A 17,408-nucleotide genomic window follows, 5' to 3' on the forward strand; every position below is an offset into this window, starting at 1 on the left:
ACTAGTTTTTAGTCAAAACTAGTTTTTCCTAGTGAAAACTAGTTTTAACTAAATGCCTTTGTGAAAACTAGTATTGACTGCTTTTCCCCATTGAAAACTAGTTTTGACTGAATGCCTTTGTGAAAACTAGAGTTGACTGCTTTTCCCCAGTGAAAATTTGTTTTGACTGAACGTCTTTGTGAAAAATTGAATTGAATGCTAGAATTGACTGCTCTTCCCCAGTGAAAACTAGTACTCGTACTTGGTCTTAAAAAAAATGGTATCGGGACATCCCTAATAAATAATTTGGCATGACTATCTCTCTTACAAGTAGATAATTTCTAATCTAGAAAAATGCAAAAAAACACTGCATGTATTAGCAAAATTTACTACTAATATAAAGTACAATGTCACAAAAAAGGTATAAATTCTAGTTTGTACAAAGAAGTTCAGTAAATATTCTAGTTTGTACAAAGGCGTTTAGTAATAACAGGTGTTTCAACAAAGGCATTCAGTAAAAACTGGTTTTAACTAGGAAAAAGCAGTCATCAATAAATACAAAAGAAGCAGTTCCTTTGGCAGCCATACATGCCCACTATGCCCTGACACTACCACCACCATGCTTCACTGATGAGGTGTATGCTTAGGATCATGTTCCTTTCCTTCTCCATACTCTTCTCTTCCCATCACTCTGGTACACGTTGATCTTGGTCTCATCTGTCCAGAGGATGTTGTTCCAAAACTGTGAAGGCTAATCTGGCCTTCCTGTTTTTGAGGCTCACCAATGGTTTACATCTTGTGGTGAACCCTCTGTATTCACTCCGGTAAAGTCTTCTCTTGATTGTTGACTTTGACTTACATACACCTACCTCCTGGAGAGTGTTCTTTATCTTGCCAACTGTTGTGGAGGGGGTTTTCTTCACTAGGGAAAGAATTCTGCGGTCATCCTCCACAGTTGTTTTCCTTGGTCTTCCCGGTCTTTTGGTGTTGCTGAGTTCACCGGTGCGTTCCTTCTTATTAAGAATGTTCCAAACAGTTATTTTGGCCACGCCTAATACACAACTGGACATGAAATAGCTGAGAAGCCAATTGTCCCATTACTTTTGGTCCCTTAGCAAGTGGGGGGCACATATGCAAACTGTTGTAATTCCTACACTGTTCACCTGATTTGGATCTAAATACCCTCAAATTAAAACTGACAGTCTGGAGTTAAAGCACATTGTTTGTTTCATTTCAAATCCATTGTGGTGGTGTATAGAGCCAAAAATGTTAGAATTGTGTCAATGTCCCAATATTTATGGACCTGACTGTATATGTTTTGAAGTGCAGCAATCCACTGAGACAATGAGACAAAACTCACATATGCTTGAAAATGACTTGAATGTGGTCACTTGTCTACATTTAATGGTGCTTGTGCCTATCCATGCACAGATATGTTGGCATGTCATGTACCTTTTCCTTGGATGGCACAAATGTGATGTGAACAAGCCTTAAAGGGAACCTGTCACCATGGGAATGCTGTATAATCTATTAGCCTCCTTTTATAGAGCAGGAAGAGCTGAGCTGTCTGCTTTTCTTCTGCCCCCCCCCCCCCCCATTGAATTATCAGCTGCGCTGTCCCCACATCTGTCCCCACATCATGTCACCCGCAAGCGCTACTCTGCTCATCCTCCTATGAGTTGCAGGCCGCCGGCGCTAGAAATCTGTACTGTACTACAAATAACATTGCCCGGGCTGCAAAAATAAACAAAATAAACTTGAACTCACCTTCCGACGTTCCTCGTTACCAGCCTTACGGTTCCTCCACTGCGGTCCTGGTGATGGGAACGTCACAGAGCCGTCAGCCTATCACGGGCCGCAGCGATGTCCCGCCTCAGCCACTGATAGGCTGATCCCACTGTCATGTAAGGAGCAGGCAGGCTTCATACATGACAGTGCCCTCAGCCTATCACCGGCCGCAGCGATGTCCCGCCCCGGCTGATGATAGTCTGGCAGTTCTGTGACTTTGCCGTCCCAAGGAAACAGCAACAGGACCGCAGTGCAGGACAGTGAAGATGGTACCAGAGCCCGGGAAATGTTATTTGTAGTACAGTACAGATTTCTAGCGCTGGCGGCCTGCAACTCATGGGAGGACGAGCAGAGGAGCGCTTGTGGTGGCATAATGTGGGGACAGATGTGGGGACAGCGCAGCTGATAATTCATTGGGGTGGTGTTGGAAGAGACACATGGGGGGAATACAGTTAAATACCGTGGAACCGCCATCACTTACAAAAATACTGTGATACATGTTTTTGCTCAAGCCGCCCAGCTCTACTCCTAAGTATAGAGAGATCAGATATTACAATTAATAAATGACAAGTTCTGCTGAATCTTTTCCTACAAAGATATATATCAATCTGCTTCTCTCTTCCTAATCGATAACATGATGTTGGCAGATCAGACTATATGCATGTAATAGATTCCCTTTAAATTTCCTACTAAGTGTGTGCAGGTACGGTATTGTCTAGATTTCATTCATACCTTCTAAAACCCTATTCAATTCCTCTCTGGTTCTTTAGCAAAATTCCACAACCTGACATTTGCTCTTAAAACAATTGTACAGTCCCCTGACAGACATTATGGCTGCTCCATAGGATGAGCTGCAGATAAATAATGTTGGTCCTGCCTCCTTACCCATGTTATATATAGACGTCTTGAGGTAGACGTCTATATACTGCTTTGTTCCTTTCCATTGTGTTAATATCTCTTCCAATATTGCCACTGAAGAGAAGCTGTTCTCCAACAGTAACTAATTCAGCACCAGATCACTATAGTGAAACTTTTATAATATTTTAGAGACTTACTTATGCCAGGAAAACTTTACAACAGTATTCTATAGCGAATGATGGTAATAAATCTGTTGTATTTTATGTCCTAAATCTAATCATCCCCTTTTTTCTAGACATTTTTAGAACTGTTGAAGAAAGAGTATAACGTCTCTAAAACACATTATAATTAGGCAGAAGTCATGTACACTACTTTTTCAGTTTCAGCTGGAATATAAATGAATTTTGCTTACAAAGTTACATAGAAGGAGAGTCATCAAAATGTATGCAGAGGAAAAGTTGACCAGTTGCTTATAGTAACCAATCAGATTGCTTCTTTTATTTTTCAGAATGAAAGAAGCAATCTGATTGGTTGCTATGGGCAACTGGTTGACTTTTCCTCTGCATAAGTTTTGCTGAATCTCCCCCATAGTATGGTTGAAAAAAGACATGTTCATCAAGATCAACCATGGGAAGAGAAGATGTGGATAAAGGGAAGGGGAATGGGTGGATGAAGTTTATGGGTATGGATAACTTTAGACAAGAATTCTATAAGTCTACATATAAAAAATAATGTTATTTTGTTCTAAGAATTTGCTAAGTCAGTTTGGAATACCTCAAGTGTTTTTGCTGTGACCAGTTCCTGAGGTAGACTGTTCCACAAATACACAGTTCTTATAGTAAAAAAGGCATGTTACTTTCCGGATAAGGCATACCAATGCAATGTGATGTGATAATATTACTATATGTATTTGTTCCATGAGTCAATGTCTTTTTAAATACATGACAATATCCTGCTAGCTTTAGAAACAGCTTCTTGACATTGCATGTTGTCTTGTAGTCTATGATCTAATAATTCAACAAGATCCTTCTCTACCAGTGATTCTCACCACGTTGCTCCCCATAGAACATATGATACATGCAGTTATAAGTATCCAGATGCGTAACTTTACCATCTGTCACAAGTTTACCATCTGTCACAAGTACTGATGTATAGTGGATGTTTAGAAATAAATCAATGTATAATTGAACAGTTATATTTATATTTATTAAAAATTGGACAATCAATAATACAAGTCTAATAATAGATTCACAAACTGCAGGGCCCTAGGGCTGTGTAATCTATGGATAATGGTACCCCTTTTACACACACATCTAAATTAAAGGGGTATTCCCCAATTTTTGACTATGCTACAGGGGTATTCCCCTATATGACTATGCTACAGGGGCTGTAAAGTTAGTGTAGTTCATAATATAGTATCTGTACCTGTGTGTGACGGTTTTCTGACAATTCTTCTGTGATTTTCACCCCAATATGTTGTTTTAGATTTTTCCCAGGTTGAAATGCGGCCGAGACCTGACTCACTAGTCAGCTGATGACAGTGAGCCTGTCTTCTTCAATGGGTGGAGGGATCACTTGGTGGGAGAGAGATCAATCTGCAACTAATGCAACAGCTGTAGGCACCCTGATTGAAAACCACAGGTCTTTTGAATGGATGAAGCTCATTTATGTTTCAATGGGTGGGGTGGCTGATGTGTGGGAGGGAGGAAAGTGGAATTATGGGATTTGTAGTCAAAAAAGTAAAACTCAAGCAGGAAATACCAGTTCACAAAAAGCTAGCCACAGTGTTATGGTAATCTCACAACATAGCCATTTAGCCCCAAGACAAGCGCAGATCCTTCCTAAGCATGTCCATTACGCTCCACACAGATACCGCAGGATACTGATTTTCAATAGGCGTATTTAATATAGGTAGTCATGTATATGTGTGTAAGAGGGGTACCATTATCCACAACCGTAGGGCCCTGCGGTTCATGAATCTATTATTAGATTTGTTGTGTTATTGATTGTCCAATTTTTTGTTAACCTTGTTTACTTTGTTGTGAGCTGCACATACACATTTTCTATTTATAATCTAAATTATACCTTCATAATAAGATGTGAGATCAAAATGAACATACACTTGAAATAGGATCTTTCATGGAAGTCTATTTAAAAATAGTAGTTTTTCTTACCATGTCCCAGAAACCATACCAGCTGACCAGGCGATCTTATCCAGAACAGGAAAAAAAGCCATCCCCATATTTGACTATAAAGTGCCACTTCACTATAAATCTGGAAAGAACTCTAAACTATCTGTCTGCCCCTGTGCTATCTAACCCAAACCTTTTTATGGTCTAGAAAACAACTCATATAGGACCGCCATGTATTATTTGAATAGTCATTTCTTTAGGATTGCCTTTTCAGTGAGCCTTGGCAGTGTGACAGAGCTGTGTGTCGTGCGGTCAAAAGAGTACATAGAAAGAGTTGTGAAGTGTTCTGAAAGAAAACGCCACTACTTATTTATGCAAATGAGGCATAAATGGCTTTTAAATAGCCGTAGAACAAAGACTGATGAAAAATGGCTACATCACATTTGTCCACTCTTATGCCTACTTCACAGCCTTATTATTGTCCCATTTATCAATGTCTCCCCATTACAAAGCCGGCAATAACAAAAGTCTACATTCTGATATTTAGTGTTTTTAACAAGGGAGCGTACATAGGCATGTTTAAGAAATTGATGGACCATTCATTGCCATTTGTGCATACAAGATAATGACTTCCCTTTAAATGACATCTATTCTGAATGTTGTGTGTAGTGTCTGACTACAGATCTAGTAATTATGTGGTCATGTCTGGTAGCACAACCCTTAAGATGTAACGGCAATGTGGCATCTACTTATTGCCGACACTGGGACACATTTATCAATGTGTCATGAGTACAAAGCTCGCTCGAGAGGGTCCTGGAAATCTAGACAAAAATAAATAAATAAAAGACTTAAATCAAATGCAAAGCAATTTTGTCTTGCTTCAAGTATTACCTGGTTTAGAATTCAGCACTCTACTAATAGCTCAGAAGATTAGGACTAAGAAAATTACCCAGACTAAAAAGTTTGGAGTACGTTCTGTTTCCACAGTCATTTACTTATGTGGTGTTACTGAAATGTTTGTAATTGAACATTTTCTATATTTCTCGTGCAATTTGCCAGGAAATTTTGTGACCTTTTCTTTCTAGCTTTATATTCCCATGCCGCAGACAAGAGTCACAGATTCTCAGTAAAATCTATATTTTCGTATGCATTTCTCCAAAACAGCTGTCTGATGATTTAGCAAAATAAATTGTATCTCATATATTTTATAATGGGACAGATCTGGAAGGGAAATCTATTAAGAATGATTGTGAACATAACAAATGGTACACAAGGGCTGTCATGGAGCATTTATAACCGGTAAGAAAGGATAAATGTGGAGTTAGTTTAAGGATGCTTACACTCACCATGTACATTGAACATAATATTAGGAAGTAACGTTACATTAGTGCAAGAAGTAGTAGAACTCATGGCAGCAATAATAAGCTCCCTTGACGCTTTCAGTTAACACTCAAGGCCAAACATTAACACTGCAAATGGAACCATTAACCCCTTAAGGACCGGGGGGGGGGGGGGGGTCCGTTTTTACACTTTAGTTTTTTGCTCCTTGCCTTTAAAAAGTCATAACTCTTTCAATTTTGCACCTAAAAATCCATATGATTGCTTATTTTTTGCGCCATCAATTCTACTTTGTAATGATGTCAGTCATTTTGCCCAAAAATCTACTGTGAAATGGAAAAAAAAATCATTGTGAGACAAAATTGAAAGAAAAACGCAGTTTTGTAACTTTTGGGGGCTTCCGTTTCTACGTAGTACATTTTTCGGTAAAAATGACACCTTATCTTTATTCTGTAGGTTCATACAATTAAAATGATACCCTACTTATTAGCGGCGGGTCCCGGCTTCACTATGACGCCGGGCCCGCCGTGATATGATGCGGGGTCACCGTGGAACCCCGCGTTATATCACGGGAGCGGGACCAAGGACGTACTCATACGTCCTTGGTCCTTAAGGGGTTAACATTACTAATGGCGGCTTCTCTATAAATCTATACTTCTAGGCTGTACAATAATATACATTTACTGCCAAAAAAAGAATATCAAAAAAATATTGCACCAAGTAGGAGAAGTTGGAAGCAAATTAATCTTTATGTGTGAACGTAATGATGATATCTATAAGCGATAACAGTATTACAACAAAATATAAGTTTACTGGGGAAAACTGTACAATTGCCCTGTTAGGCCACCTCTAACCTGGATATAAGATGAGATACAGTTGGGCATGGAGGTATACAGGTTTTATATGGCATCCTGTGTCACATTTGATCACAGGTGTTGCAGCTAGACCTGTAAATTCTGCAAACTTATTGGTTGTCAAAGTGGATTTATCATAAATGCTCAATTGATAATAAATATCCTACCTAAAAGTAGTCTCTGGAAGCCTTTTCATAGGGCAGTGGGAAAGACCCTTCACACCCTATTAAAGAGTTAAAGTCAAGGTATATAGAACACCACATTGTGACTGAATTTGATGGGCAGTGACCTGTCCGATGTTGAGCCAATAATGTGTTAATAAAGCTAAAGCTGGCAGGAGACTGATGACATTAATGCAATTACTATATATTAAACAGTTTTTTTCATAGTAAGGTAAACTTGTGCCTCATACTACAGCTCAACGAAAGCGATATATGCAGTATTCAGATGGTTACTGTTTGAAATCATGAAACTTAAAGCAGCATCATTATTAAAATATCAGCTGTAGAGTCTTGGATGCAAGAGAATGATTTAGGCTACATGGGCATTTCTAGTCACCCCACAACGATCTGCTGTGCTAAGATTGCTACCCTTAATATTTTATGAGCCCCCTCTATCAAAACTATACCAGAAGAACAGTCAAGGCAGCCAATACAAGTACAGCTTTATATGCTGCACTGAAATAAATGTAACATGGCCTCTGATTTGCTGCTAGGGACAACATTATTTTGGACAGTTTCAACACAGAAAAATAAAACCCTTGTACTCATAGTCAGTAGAGCAATGTTGCATGTTGAACATGACTGTTGGGTCAACCATATTAAGTTTTATGAAAGCTATGTAAAACATCATGATTTTTCATTGACTTCCAACGAATAAAAAAACTATTAAACTAGTAGACTGCAGATGTCTCTGACTTGCTTTTTTTCCCACCCACGTATATCAAGTAAATCAGACTTTTGGGCAGTGCTTCTGATCACTGCAATATAATGGAGCCAGTGCTCCAGATGGAATGAAATTAATCTGCTGTCCTTTAGGGACTGACACTGAGCACATTGTAGTAGAACATAAAAATTGTATGAATGTGAACTCATCTGTGATGTTCTGTATATTCTACAGGGAAGAGTCTTGGACAAGGTTGTCTTAAAGGAGAAGTACGGGATTGAAAAATGTATCCCCTATCCTAAGGATAGGGGATAAGTTTCAGATCTCAGGGGGTCCGACCGCTGGGGCCCCCCACGATCTCCCGTACGGGGCCCCGGCTCTCTGCATAGAGAGCGCGTGTCGACCACCGCACGAGGCGGCGGCTGACACGCGCCCTCCATTTACTGCTATGGGAGAGCCGAAGCGCTGCCTTCGGCAATTTCCGGCTCTCCCATAGCAGTGTATGGAGGGGGCGTGTCGGCCACTGCTTCGTGCGGTGGTCAACACGCCCTCTCTAACCAGAGAGCCAGGGCCCCGTACGGGAGATCGCGGGGGGCCCCAGTGGTCGGACCCCCCGCGATCTGAAACTTATCCCCTATCCTTAGGATAGGGGATGCATTTTTCAATCCCGTAGTTCTCCTTTAAGACAAGAGCAATAATAACTGTGAGTAAGAATACTCTGTTGTATTGTTCTTTTCTGTGATCTGTTTCCCGAACCTCATCTATTTCATATTGTGTCTATTATGTCTGCTGGTTTTGTAATGACCTGTTTTTTCCCGGACGGATGTGACTATGATGAGGTTAGAACAACATAAACCTTATTTTACTTATATTAATCCTTATCTATATTAGTATTATCTGTATGGCATTCTCTTTGATCAATCTGGGACATATGAAGAAAAATAGAGTTTAACCTAAATTTGTTTTACATTATCTATTAGGCCAAAACTGGATATAGATATACATATGCAGCTGATAGATTCAATGTTTTGTTTACATTTTGATGGTCACCATGAATTGGTCTTCATAAAATCTGTGAGAATGCCAGACTCTGAGCTCTTTCACTTTTACTAGAACATACATTGGCATCCAGCATTAAATAATGGGAAAAAGTACAAATAGAGACAGGAAAAGTTATCTTTCTGCACTCTGTCCTCTCAGGAGGATATAAAAAAAAAATTGTGGCCACATAAAACTTTTATTGTACCTTCCCATGCTTCCACTGTGGCTCACCATGATGATGGTCACTAAAAGCTACTGGGTTACTCCAAGGATATCCCTACACCTCCAGTACCTGACATCCACTGATACACTTTCCCAATCTCCCCTCACATACTTGAGCCACTCTCCTCAAAACCCTGAATGTAACATCTTATAAGAATAAATACATTATTTGTGAATTAAGATACAGATTTGTGAGCATGAGGTTAGTCCCTCTTCAGTATTACCCAATTACTACAGTACCATTCTTTATTACATCCCTCCCCCCCAGGACATGACAGCATTGCTCCTGAAGCCACATCTTCTCCTAGATGATAAGGCTTCTCCTGGGTTTACACCACTTACTGTATCTGGCCCATCCACACACATACACAGCACAACTTTACCCTTATTACCTGGTACATGTATATACATATGTTTCCTTTCCTAACTGAACCACAGGGACTATATAAATAATTATAAAGACTGATTGTTATGTAAATGTTCTGACATCATGTAATAATATTGTGTTGATGGGTTTCATGAGACATCGGAGTCCTTTACTAAACTAAAGGTAAGGGCCCAATTACACGGCATGACACTGCATAATATATGAACACCAATTTTGTAGACCAGCACTCATTTACAGAGCCTTTCTCATGGCTCAAGTGCCCAGATGGGAGATCCACACAAATAATTGCTGTATCATTCGTGTGGCCATTTGCTGCAATCAGTTGTCGGCTGTACATGCCTTATTACATGCCAACAGGCAATGATTTATAGATGGGTCAAAATGATCTGATCAGCCAATGAATGTGCTTGTTAGTCACAGGGCGATACTAGCCTGTTTGGTCAATAATCACCCCATGTAATAGGATCCTAAGACTGGACACATCTGTACAGTGTACTCAGTTATTGATGAATCATTGATAAGCTACCACTCTGTAGTGACCCAGCCAAACCTTCTGTGCCTGGTTTCTTATGCCCAGTCTATTAGGAACCAGTAACCATTTGTTCAACTTTGACTTTCCACTATCCAACACCAACCAATCTAAAGTATTATTCATTCTTATGTACCCATCTGCTAATGTACCTGTTTCTCTTTTCAGTGGCTAAGACATTGGCAATTTATTTGGCATAGTTGTTGTCACATGACTGAATGACAAAATCAACTATCAATCTTGGTTTCACCAGTGACGCAAATTTAGTGTAGTCAATATTTTTACCTTTATTTTTTAAAGTGCAGTTGTAACCAATATTTACATTAACAATTTTTCTCGTCTAACAGGATTGTCCAGCAGAATCAGGAGATTTCCGGGCACAGCAGTGTTCTGCTCATAATGATGTCAAATATCAAGGACAGTATAGAGAATGGCTCCCAGTTCATAATGACCCCGAGAACCCATGTTCATTAAAATGCCAAGCAAAAGGGACATCTCTTATTGTGGAACTTGCTCCTAAAGTTCTTGATGGTACTCGCTGTTATACGGAATCCTTGGATATGTGCATAAGTGGTTTATGCCAGGTAAGTGACAAAATATAAAAGAATATTTTTACACTATGCCAAAAACAGGGTTTGAGGGTGTATTTTTGTCTTTTGTATATTTGATTTTGGCTCCATAAAATTGAACACAATGCATACAATATCAGTACAAAGAACAAAAACATCTACATTATTGCTTGAAAAACACAACCTTGTTGCAGATCTGTTTTATTGCCCGCACTGCTCTCAGTTTGAAAGAACACATTTTGAGTGCCAAGTGGTTTGTATGATACTATACATGCATCCCCTTCCCTATGCTCTTGTTGTTACAATAAAGTTAGAGCTGTGTTCTGAAACTAATGCATTAATGTGTCTGAGTTGAACCGGTTGCAGTGAGTATGGGTGGTCACTTCACTCATTGGGGACAGGGAGATAAGCCATTTCCAAATGCCTATCTACCAGTGCTAGACATGTTGAAAATGCTTACTTGCCTGAATATCTGCCATTAGAGGTCAGTCGACACTACCTATGCAGGAAAGACCATTAACGTTGTTAGTATTTGCAGAAGTTACCTTGATTTTCATATGCAGCATGTTTATACCATGCCTTTGAACACTTCTGCCTTTCTCTTCTACTTGAGTACTATGTACTTTAGTAGGTAAGATAATGCCTCTCTTTGTCCTTCAGTTTTGTACTTTCTCAAAAAGTATCTCTTTTCATCATTTGAGCCTAGTTATAGTCATGTTTATGTTATTAGATAGGTAAATACTTATCTACTAACAACCAATTGGACATGTTAATATAATCCTTATTTCACCCAAAATCTGCTTTAGAAGGGCAGTTGAAAAACCCCATATATACTATACTTGTAGTGGATCCCGTTGATTAGGTCAGTTTATATTTGTAGCTTTATTTAGTTTATGTTTAGCCATTGTGCCCAATGGATGGTTTTAGGTTGAATTATTTACCTTTTCTTTGATGCAACTTTACTAACACCTTTCCCTACTATCTGAGTAACATAAATTTTACTAGGAAAGATAATCCTTATTATTTTAGGTTATGCCTTTTCTTAAAAAGTATCACTTTATGTTACTTGAGTGTGCCATTTGTCATTGCATTCTATAAGAGAGTCTTAATAAGCATTTTCCAGATTGTATAACTAATGAAAAAATAATAATAAAATATTAATAATGATATTTGGTTACATGCTGCATATACCGTTGTATGACTTGCAATGTAGACCTACTGAAACAGGGAGCTGCTGTATAATGCATAACTAGCCAAACTTGCAAGAAATGCTTGGAGATCTTGAGAAATACACAAAGGGTATTCATATTAAAATTCCAAGAACTTTCTGATTGACAAGGTCGGTTCTAGGAATGCTGCCATTTTCATAGACTGGCGCCATGCACATTTGTGAGTGCACTGGCAGTGTTCATGCTAGTGAGATTTTTGAAACATTACATCTAGTGGTATGCTATTTTGTCAGATGTTCAGTAAAGGTGTAAAATATTCAAAATATAATTCTGAAAGTGATAAGTATTTTCCATTGTGAAGAATTTTAAAGTTTGCTTTTAGAAACCAGTATTGTGAACCAAGCAGATATACTGTAAGTTTTTGTGATTCTTGATAGCATCTGTTGTGTTGACTTTTATGGGCTATTGTTTGTCAGTTTTTGTAGCACATTTTTTATAGTTTATCTGTGTTGTGCAGGGAATATACAAGATGACACACTTTGCTTTTGAGTAATATACATATAGGAGTTAATAAGGCATTGCACATACTAAAAAAATGTTTTGGCCTCATTCCATGTAACAATGATATTATATATGTCTATTTTTAAAATATATTGCAGCATTATGTCACTTACACTACTGAATGTATTACCTTTTTCCAAAAATCAATATCAATGAGCATAAATCGCAGTATTTAACCTATATATTTTTTACTATTTATAACTAGTAACAATATATATTCTATATTTTTTATCTGTTTTTATTTTAAAATGTTTTATTATATTTTTCTGTACATCAGTATGGGGCCATCTTGTCTGAGCTGGTTTTTGCAGCACTTAGAGAGATACTTTACACTAGCCGTGTGGACCATAGGAATGTGTAGCCTGGAGCTGACCCATTGACTTCTATGCATGAGTGCTCTAGGCATGCCTTTTAAAGGGGTACTCCGCTGCTCCCGGCAGCACCCTGGCGTTCAGACCTTTTTTTCTAAATGCTGGGGAAAGCTGCCCCCTTGTGACATCACACCACGACTCCTCTATTTATGTCACATCCATCGCCGCCCGCACCCAGTGTTTAGTTCTGAACACCGGGTGCTGCAAGGAGCAGCGGAGTACCCCTGTAAACTATGCTGAGAGAGGGTGCAGGGGAGCTGTGATCATCACTTATTATCAGTGGTAGATAATGTGTTATCTGCCATTAGCTTTATAATAAAAATCTTATCTTTTATCATAATCCTGCCTGTGATGATAATGAGGTGAACAGGAAGTGTCAGCCTTTTATGAGGCTCAATGGAAGCTTTTAGGATTTTTTTAAATGTAGATGGTGACTTGAAAAAAGAAAAATAAAGCACCATAAATTCCTAAAATATTTGTTTTACATAAAAAGTTGAAGACATTTTCCAATGGTGCATTCCCTTTAACGCAATAAAGTCTGCTTGTTAGAAAGAGAAAGGGAGTGTAATTGAGTCTGCAGTGTTTTCAGGCAAACAGTGTTTGTAGATTTTGTATGGCTGTCAGCATCCTTCTACTTCTGAGATTATCTGGGCATTGACTCCTGTGAAATGAGATTCCCTGCAGTTCTGCATTACTGTTTAATATGGAAATGAGCCCCCAAGTTGTTATTTGTTTTTCTTCCCGCTTCATTTCCCTTGGCATTAGATCCCTGAGTTGAGCCAACACCTCTGGCCCTTTTGTGTAGGAAGAGAAATTCTTTTGGCCAAATCTAAATTGGCAGTGTAAAAGCTACGGGTAAGCAATATACTCTAACCTTGTCCTTTGCGTACTTTAAATCCATTGGGGCTTATACCTCTTCCACCACCACTTTCCTAAATGGTCCCAAGAGCTTGGCTTGGATGGTTAATATGTTTTCTTTTCCCCCCCTCTTTCTTTTCAAGGCAAGGAGAGAGTGAGCACAGGAGCCAGGTTAAACAAAGACTCGTAGTGGGAGAGAGTGAATATTAAAAACAAAACATGTTCCATGCTGGGTCTCAGGGATCTCCGTCTCCACCGTCTGACACTGCCTAGGTTCAGAATGGTAGCCGAGCCTCTTAGGGGCATTGCCAAGTAGTGTCTCTTTGGCAGCAATGTCTTATATGTATTAGCTTGCATTGAAAGAAAGGAGTCACAAAGCCAAGCCAGAGTCACTGAATTGTTCTTATCAAGAGAAAAATAGTTTGCAGCGGGTGGACTTTATTTGCATATGTTAAGAGTTGAGATTAATTATTAAAATAAATTTGAAAAGTAGCTGTTAAGAGTAGCGCTGGCTGTGGGCGGTCTCCCTGCCTGACTCCCCGCACGGACTGTACTGCGCTTCGCATGATGCTATGCGAAATCGCTCGGTCCGCTTCTTCTCACCTGCCCCGCCATCTTCCTGCTTCCTCTGTTCTCCCTGTTAGCCGGCACACGCATACCTGCCACCAGGCGCACGCACGCAGTTTCTGGGAAATTTAAAGGGCCAGTGCACCATTGATTGGTGCTTGTTAGGAACTGACCCTATTTAACCCCGTACTTCCGGATCTTTGTGCCTTGCTGCCTTAGAGAAAGTGTTCCTGATTTGTGCCCTGCTTTACCGTGAACCAGACCTCCTTGCATCGTATCTTGACCTTGCTACTGTGCCGCCTGCCCTCTGACCTCCTTGCTACTTGTCCTCCTGACCAAGCTTCTGTGCCGCCTGTCCTGACCTCCTGCCAGTCCCTGATTATGAGTCCGTCTCATTCCTTCTGTGCCAATCTTGGCCTCAGCCACCTTTGTGTACGAGTCGTGCCAGGGGTATCGACCTGGGAGCCACCTGCCGCAGCAAGTCCATCTCGCTGTGCGGTGGGCTCTGGTGAAAACCAGCGGCTCCTTAGACTCCACTCCCTGGTATGGCTCATGCCATCATCCACTTCTGGTACAGTGGATCCACACCACCAGCCGTTACAGTAGCCTTGTGTCAGTTTACTTAGAAGCACTTCAACTCTGTTTTTCTATTAACTGAGCCTATTCATCGGGTCATCAATTTGTTTGATGGGTACCAAAATCTTGGAAAAGTTCCCGTTAGTGTGTAAAAATATACTGTGTAAAAAGAAAAGATTGCATGCTAAAATAAAACAGTTTCCAGTTTGCAACTTAAAATATGTATTACCATTGATTGCCATATCAAGGTATCAAAGTGATGGACAATACTTAGACTTAAAATGTTAGCTCACACAGGTCAAAATTTGACATTTTTATTGATTAGAAAATTAGGCAATATGATCATCCAAAGGTAGTAGAAAACAACCCTAAAATGTAAGCAGTGGTAGCAGTGGGAAACACACCGGATGTTGGGCTATACCAGCTCTGCATTTCCTGAATAAAAAAAATTCTAAATCATTTAAAATATATATATTGTACTATTATGCGGAAGGGGGTCAACCGTTGAAAGAGTGGACAGGTAGGAGAGAAGCCTTGGATGACAGCTCACACAGGCTGTAGATAGGAAAGCTCAGAAATGGTAGTTTGTGCAAGAGAATCATTTACAATGTTCAAGATTGGAGAGAGAACAAAGCTTGCACAGCAAGATACCGGAGCTGTAGAAGCAAAAGTAAGCATCAAAAGATGACTAAGCAAACAAAACTTGGGGAAGGATATTATCATTTACACATATGTGTGGTAATCTATGGAAAATGAAGTTTATCTACAAAATATACGAAAAGGTGTTAGCCAATTTATTAAACATTTTCTTAGGGATAAGATAAAGTCTCTGTACTAAACAGGGGTGTGGAAATAAAAAAAAAACTACTTGTCCAAGGGACTAAAGCGGAACACAATCTGCTTGTCCCTCAAGAAAATCCACTTGTCCTGGTAGATTAAATAATTTCAACCAAAATAGTACGATCCCCCCCACTAGACCACCAGGGATGGATATAAGATCCTTTAGACACTGCTGGCAACTTATGCAGCGGTGATCTAATGGTTTAATAGCGGCCACGGTGATCGCAGCATGCCAGGCTATTAGCGGCGGGAGAGCTGTAGCCCCCTTCCCCCCCCCCCCCCCCCCATCTGACCCCGATAACTCCAATTTCCCCATATACAGGGATGTATGAGGGTAATCTTATGTGCCGGGATCTGTAGTTTTTATCGGAACCATTTATTATCAGAACTTTTATTAGGAAAGGGGCTTATTCACATATATACGCACTTTTAAAAATATTTTAATCACTATTTTTCAGCCCTCATAGGGACTACATAGAGTCTTTTGATTGGATAACAGTGAACGCCGCTGTGTTACGGGGCGGGGGGGGAGGGGTGTTGTGCTTCTACAGTTTGTGTGGTGCATTTTATTTACTCTAATTTATGTGTCAGAAAATGCTGGAAGTTGCATTTAGTTAGTAGATAACTACAACACCCAGCATGCCCTGATGCAGCCTATGGTTCTGTGGGTGTTGCACTGTATAGTACAGTTAAGGTTATTCTGTAACATGCTGGGAGTTGTAGTTTTGGTCTGTGTCAGCTGTAGAGCCATAGTCTGCGTCAAGGAATACTGGGAATTACAGTTAGTAACTACAACACCCAGCATGCCCTGATGCAGCCTATGGCTCTGCAGCTGACCTGAACCAAAACTACAACTCCCAGCATGTTACACTTTATAGTTCTACAGTTTAGGTTATGGTGCAACATGCTGGAAGTGGTAGTTTTGGTTCGGAGCGTGTTTGCGTGCATCCGTAGGGCTCTTGGTCGGTGGGTGAGTATGAAGGGGGCGGGATTCTGTGGGTGCAATTTAGTGCGGGTGGCCAGAAACCACTAAAAATAAATAAAATTAGATAGCACAACTGGTGGCAGCACTTGTCAGACCGCCCCTGTACAAAACATACATACATACACATATCATACATACACCGGCCACTGACCCCTATATTATACAGTATATACATACATAGACACATCATACATACATACACTGGCCACTGCCCCCTATATTATACAGTATATACATACATAGACACATCATACATACATACACAGGCCACTGCCCCCTATTTTATACAGTATATACATACATCATACATAGACACATCATACATACATACACCGGCCACTGCCCCCTATATTATACAGTATATACATACATAGACACATCATACATTCATACACTGGCCACTGCCCCCTATATTATACAGTATATACATACATCATACATAGACACATCATACATACATACACCGGCCACTGCCCCCTATATTATACATAACACACACACACATCATACATACATACACCGGCCACTGCCCCTATATTATACATAACACACACACACCATACATAGACATACACCGGCCACTGCCCCCTATATTATACATTACATACATACATCATACATACAGACACATCATACATACACCCGCCGCTGCTTCCCCATCATACATTACGTACACACATACACAGACATCATACACAGACATCATACACACATCATACATACACAGACATCATACACACACACATACACAGACATCATACACACACATACACACATCACACATACACTCAAACCATACATATACACCATACACATACACCATACACATACACCATACATATGAACACATCATACATACAGCCGCCGCTGATACACCCCCCTAATTACACATTACATA

At 39.8% G+C, this 17,408-nt stretch overlaps 1 protein-coding gene across 3 annotated transcripts in view; it reads left to right on the plus strand.

The window, feature by feature from the left end:
• The window catches only part of ADAMTSL1 (ADAMTS like 1), a 956,942-nt gene that overhangs the window by 708,692 nt on the left and 230,842 nt on the right, over window positions 1-17,408 (plus strand). For all 3 annotated transcript variants that reach the window (XM_056519753.1, XM_056519743.1, XM_056519759.1), the window contains one exon: window positions 10,362-10,598. In XM_056519753.1, the coding sequence (XP_056375728.1) occupies window positions 10,362-10,598 (237 nt within the window). The remainder of the gene's footprint in view (window positions 1-10,361; window positions 10,599-17,408) is intronic.

The sequence above is a fragment of the Hyla sarda genome, chromosome 1 (assembly GCF_029499605.1).
Source record: "Hyla sarda isolate aHylSar1 chromosome 1, aHylSar1.hap1, whole genome shotgun sequence".
Lineage (NCBI taxonomy): Eukaryota > Metazoa > Chordata > Amphibia > Anura > Hylidae > Hyla > Hyla sarda.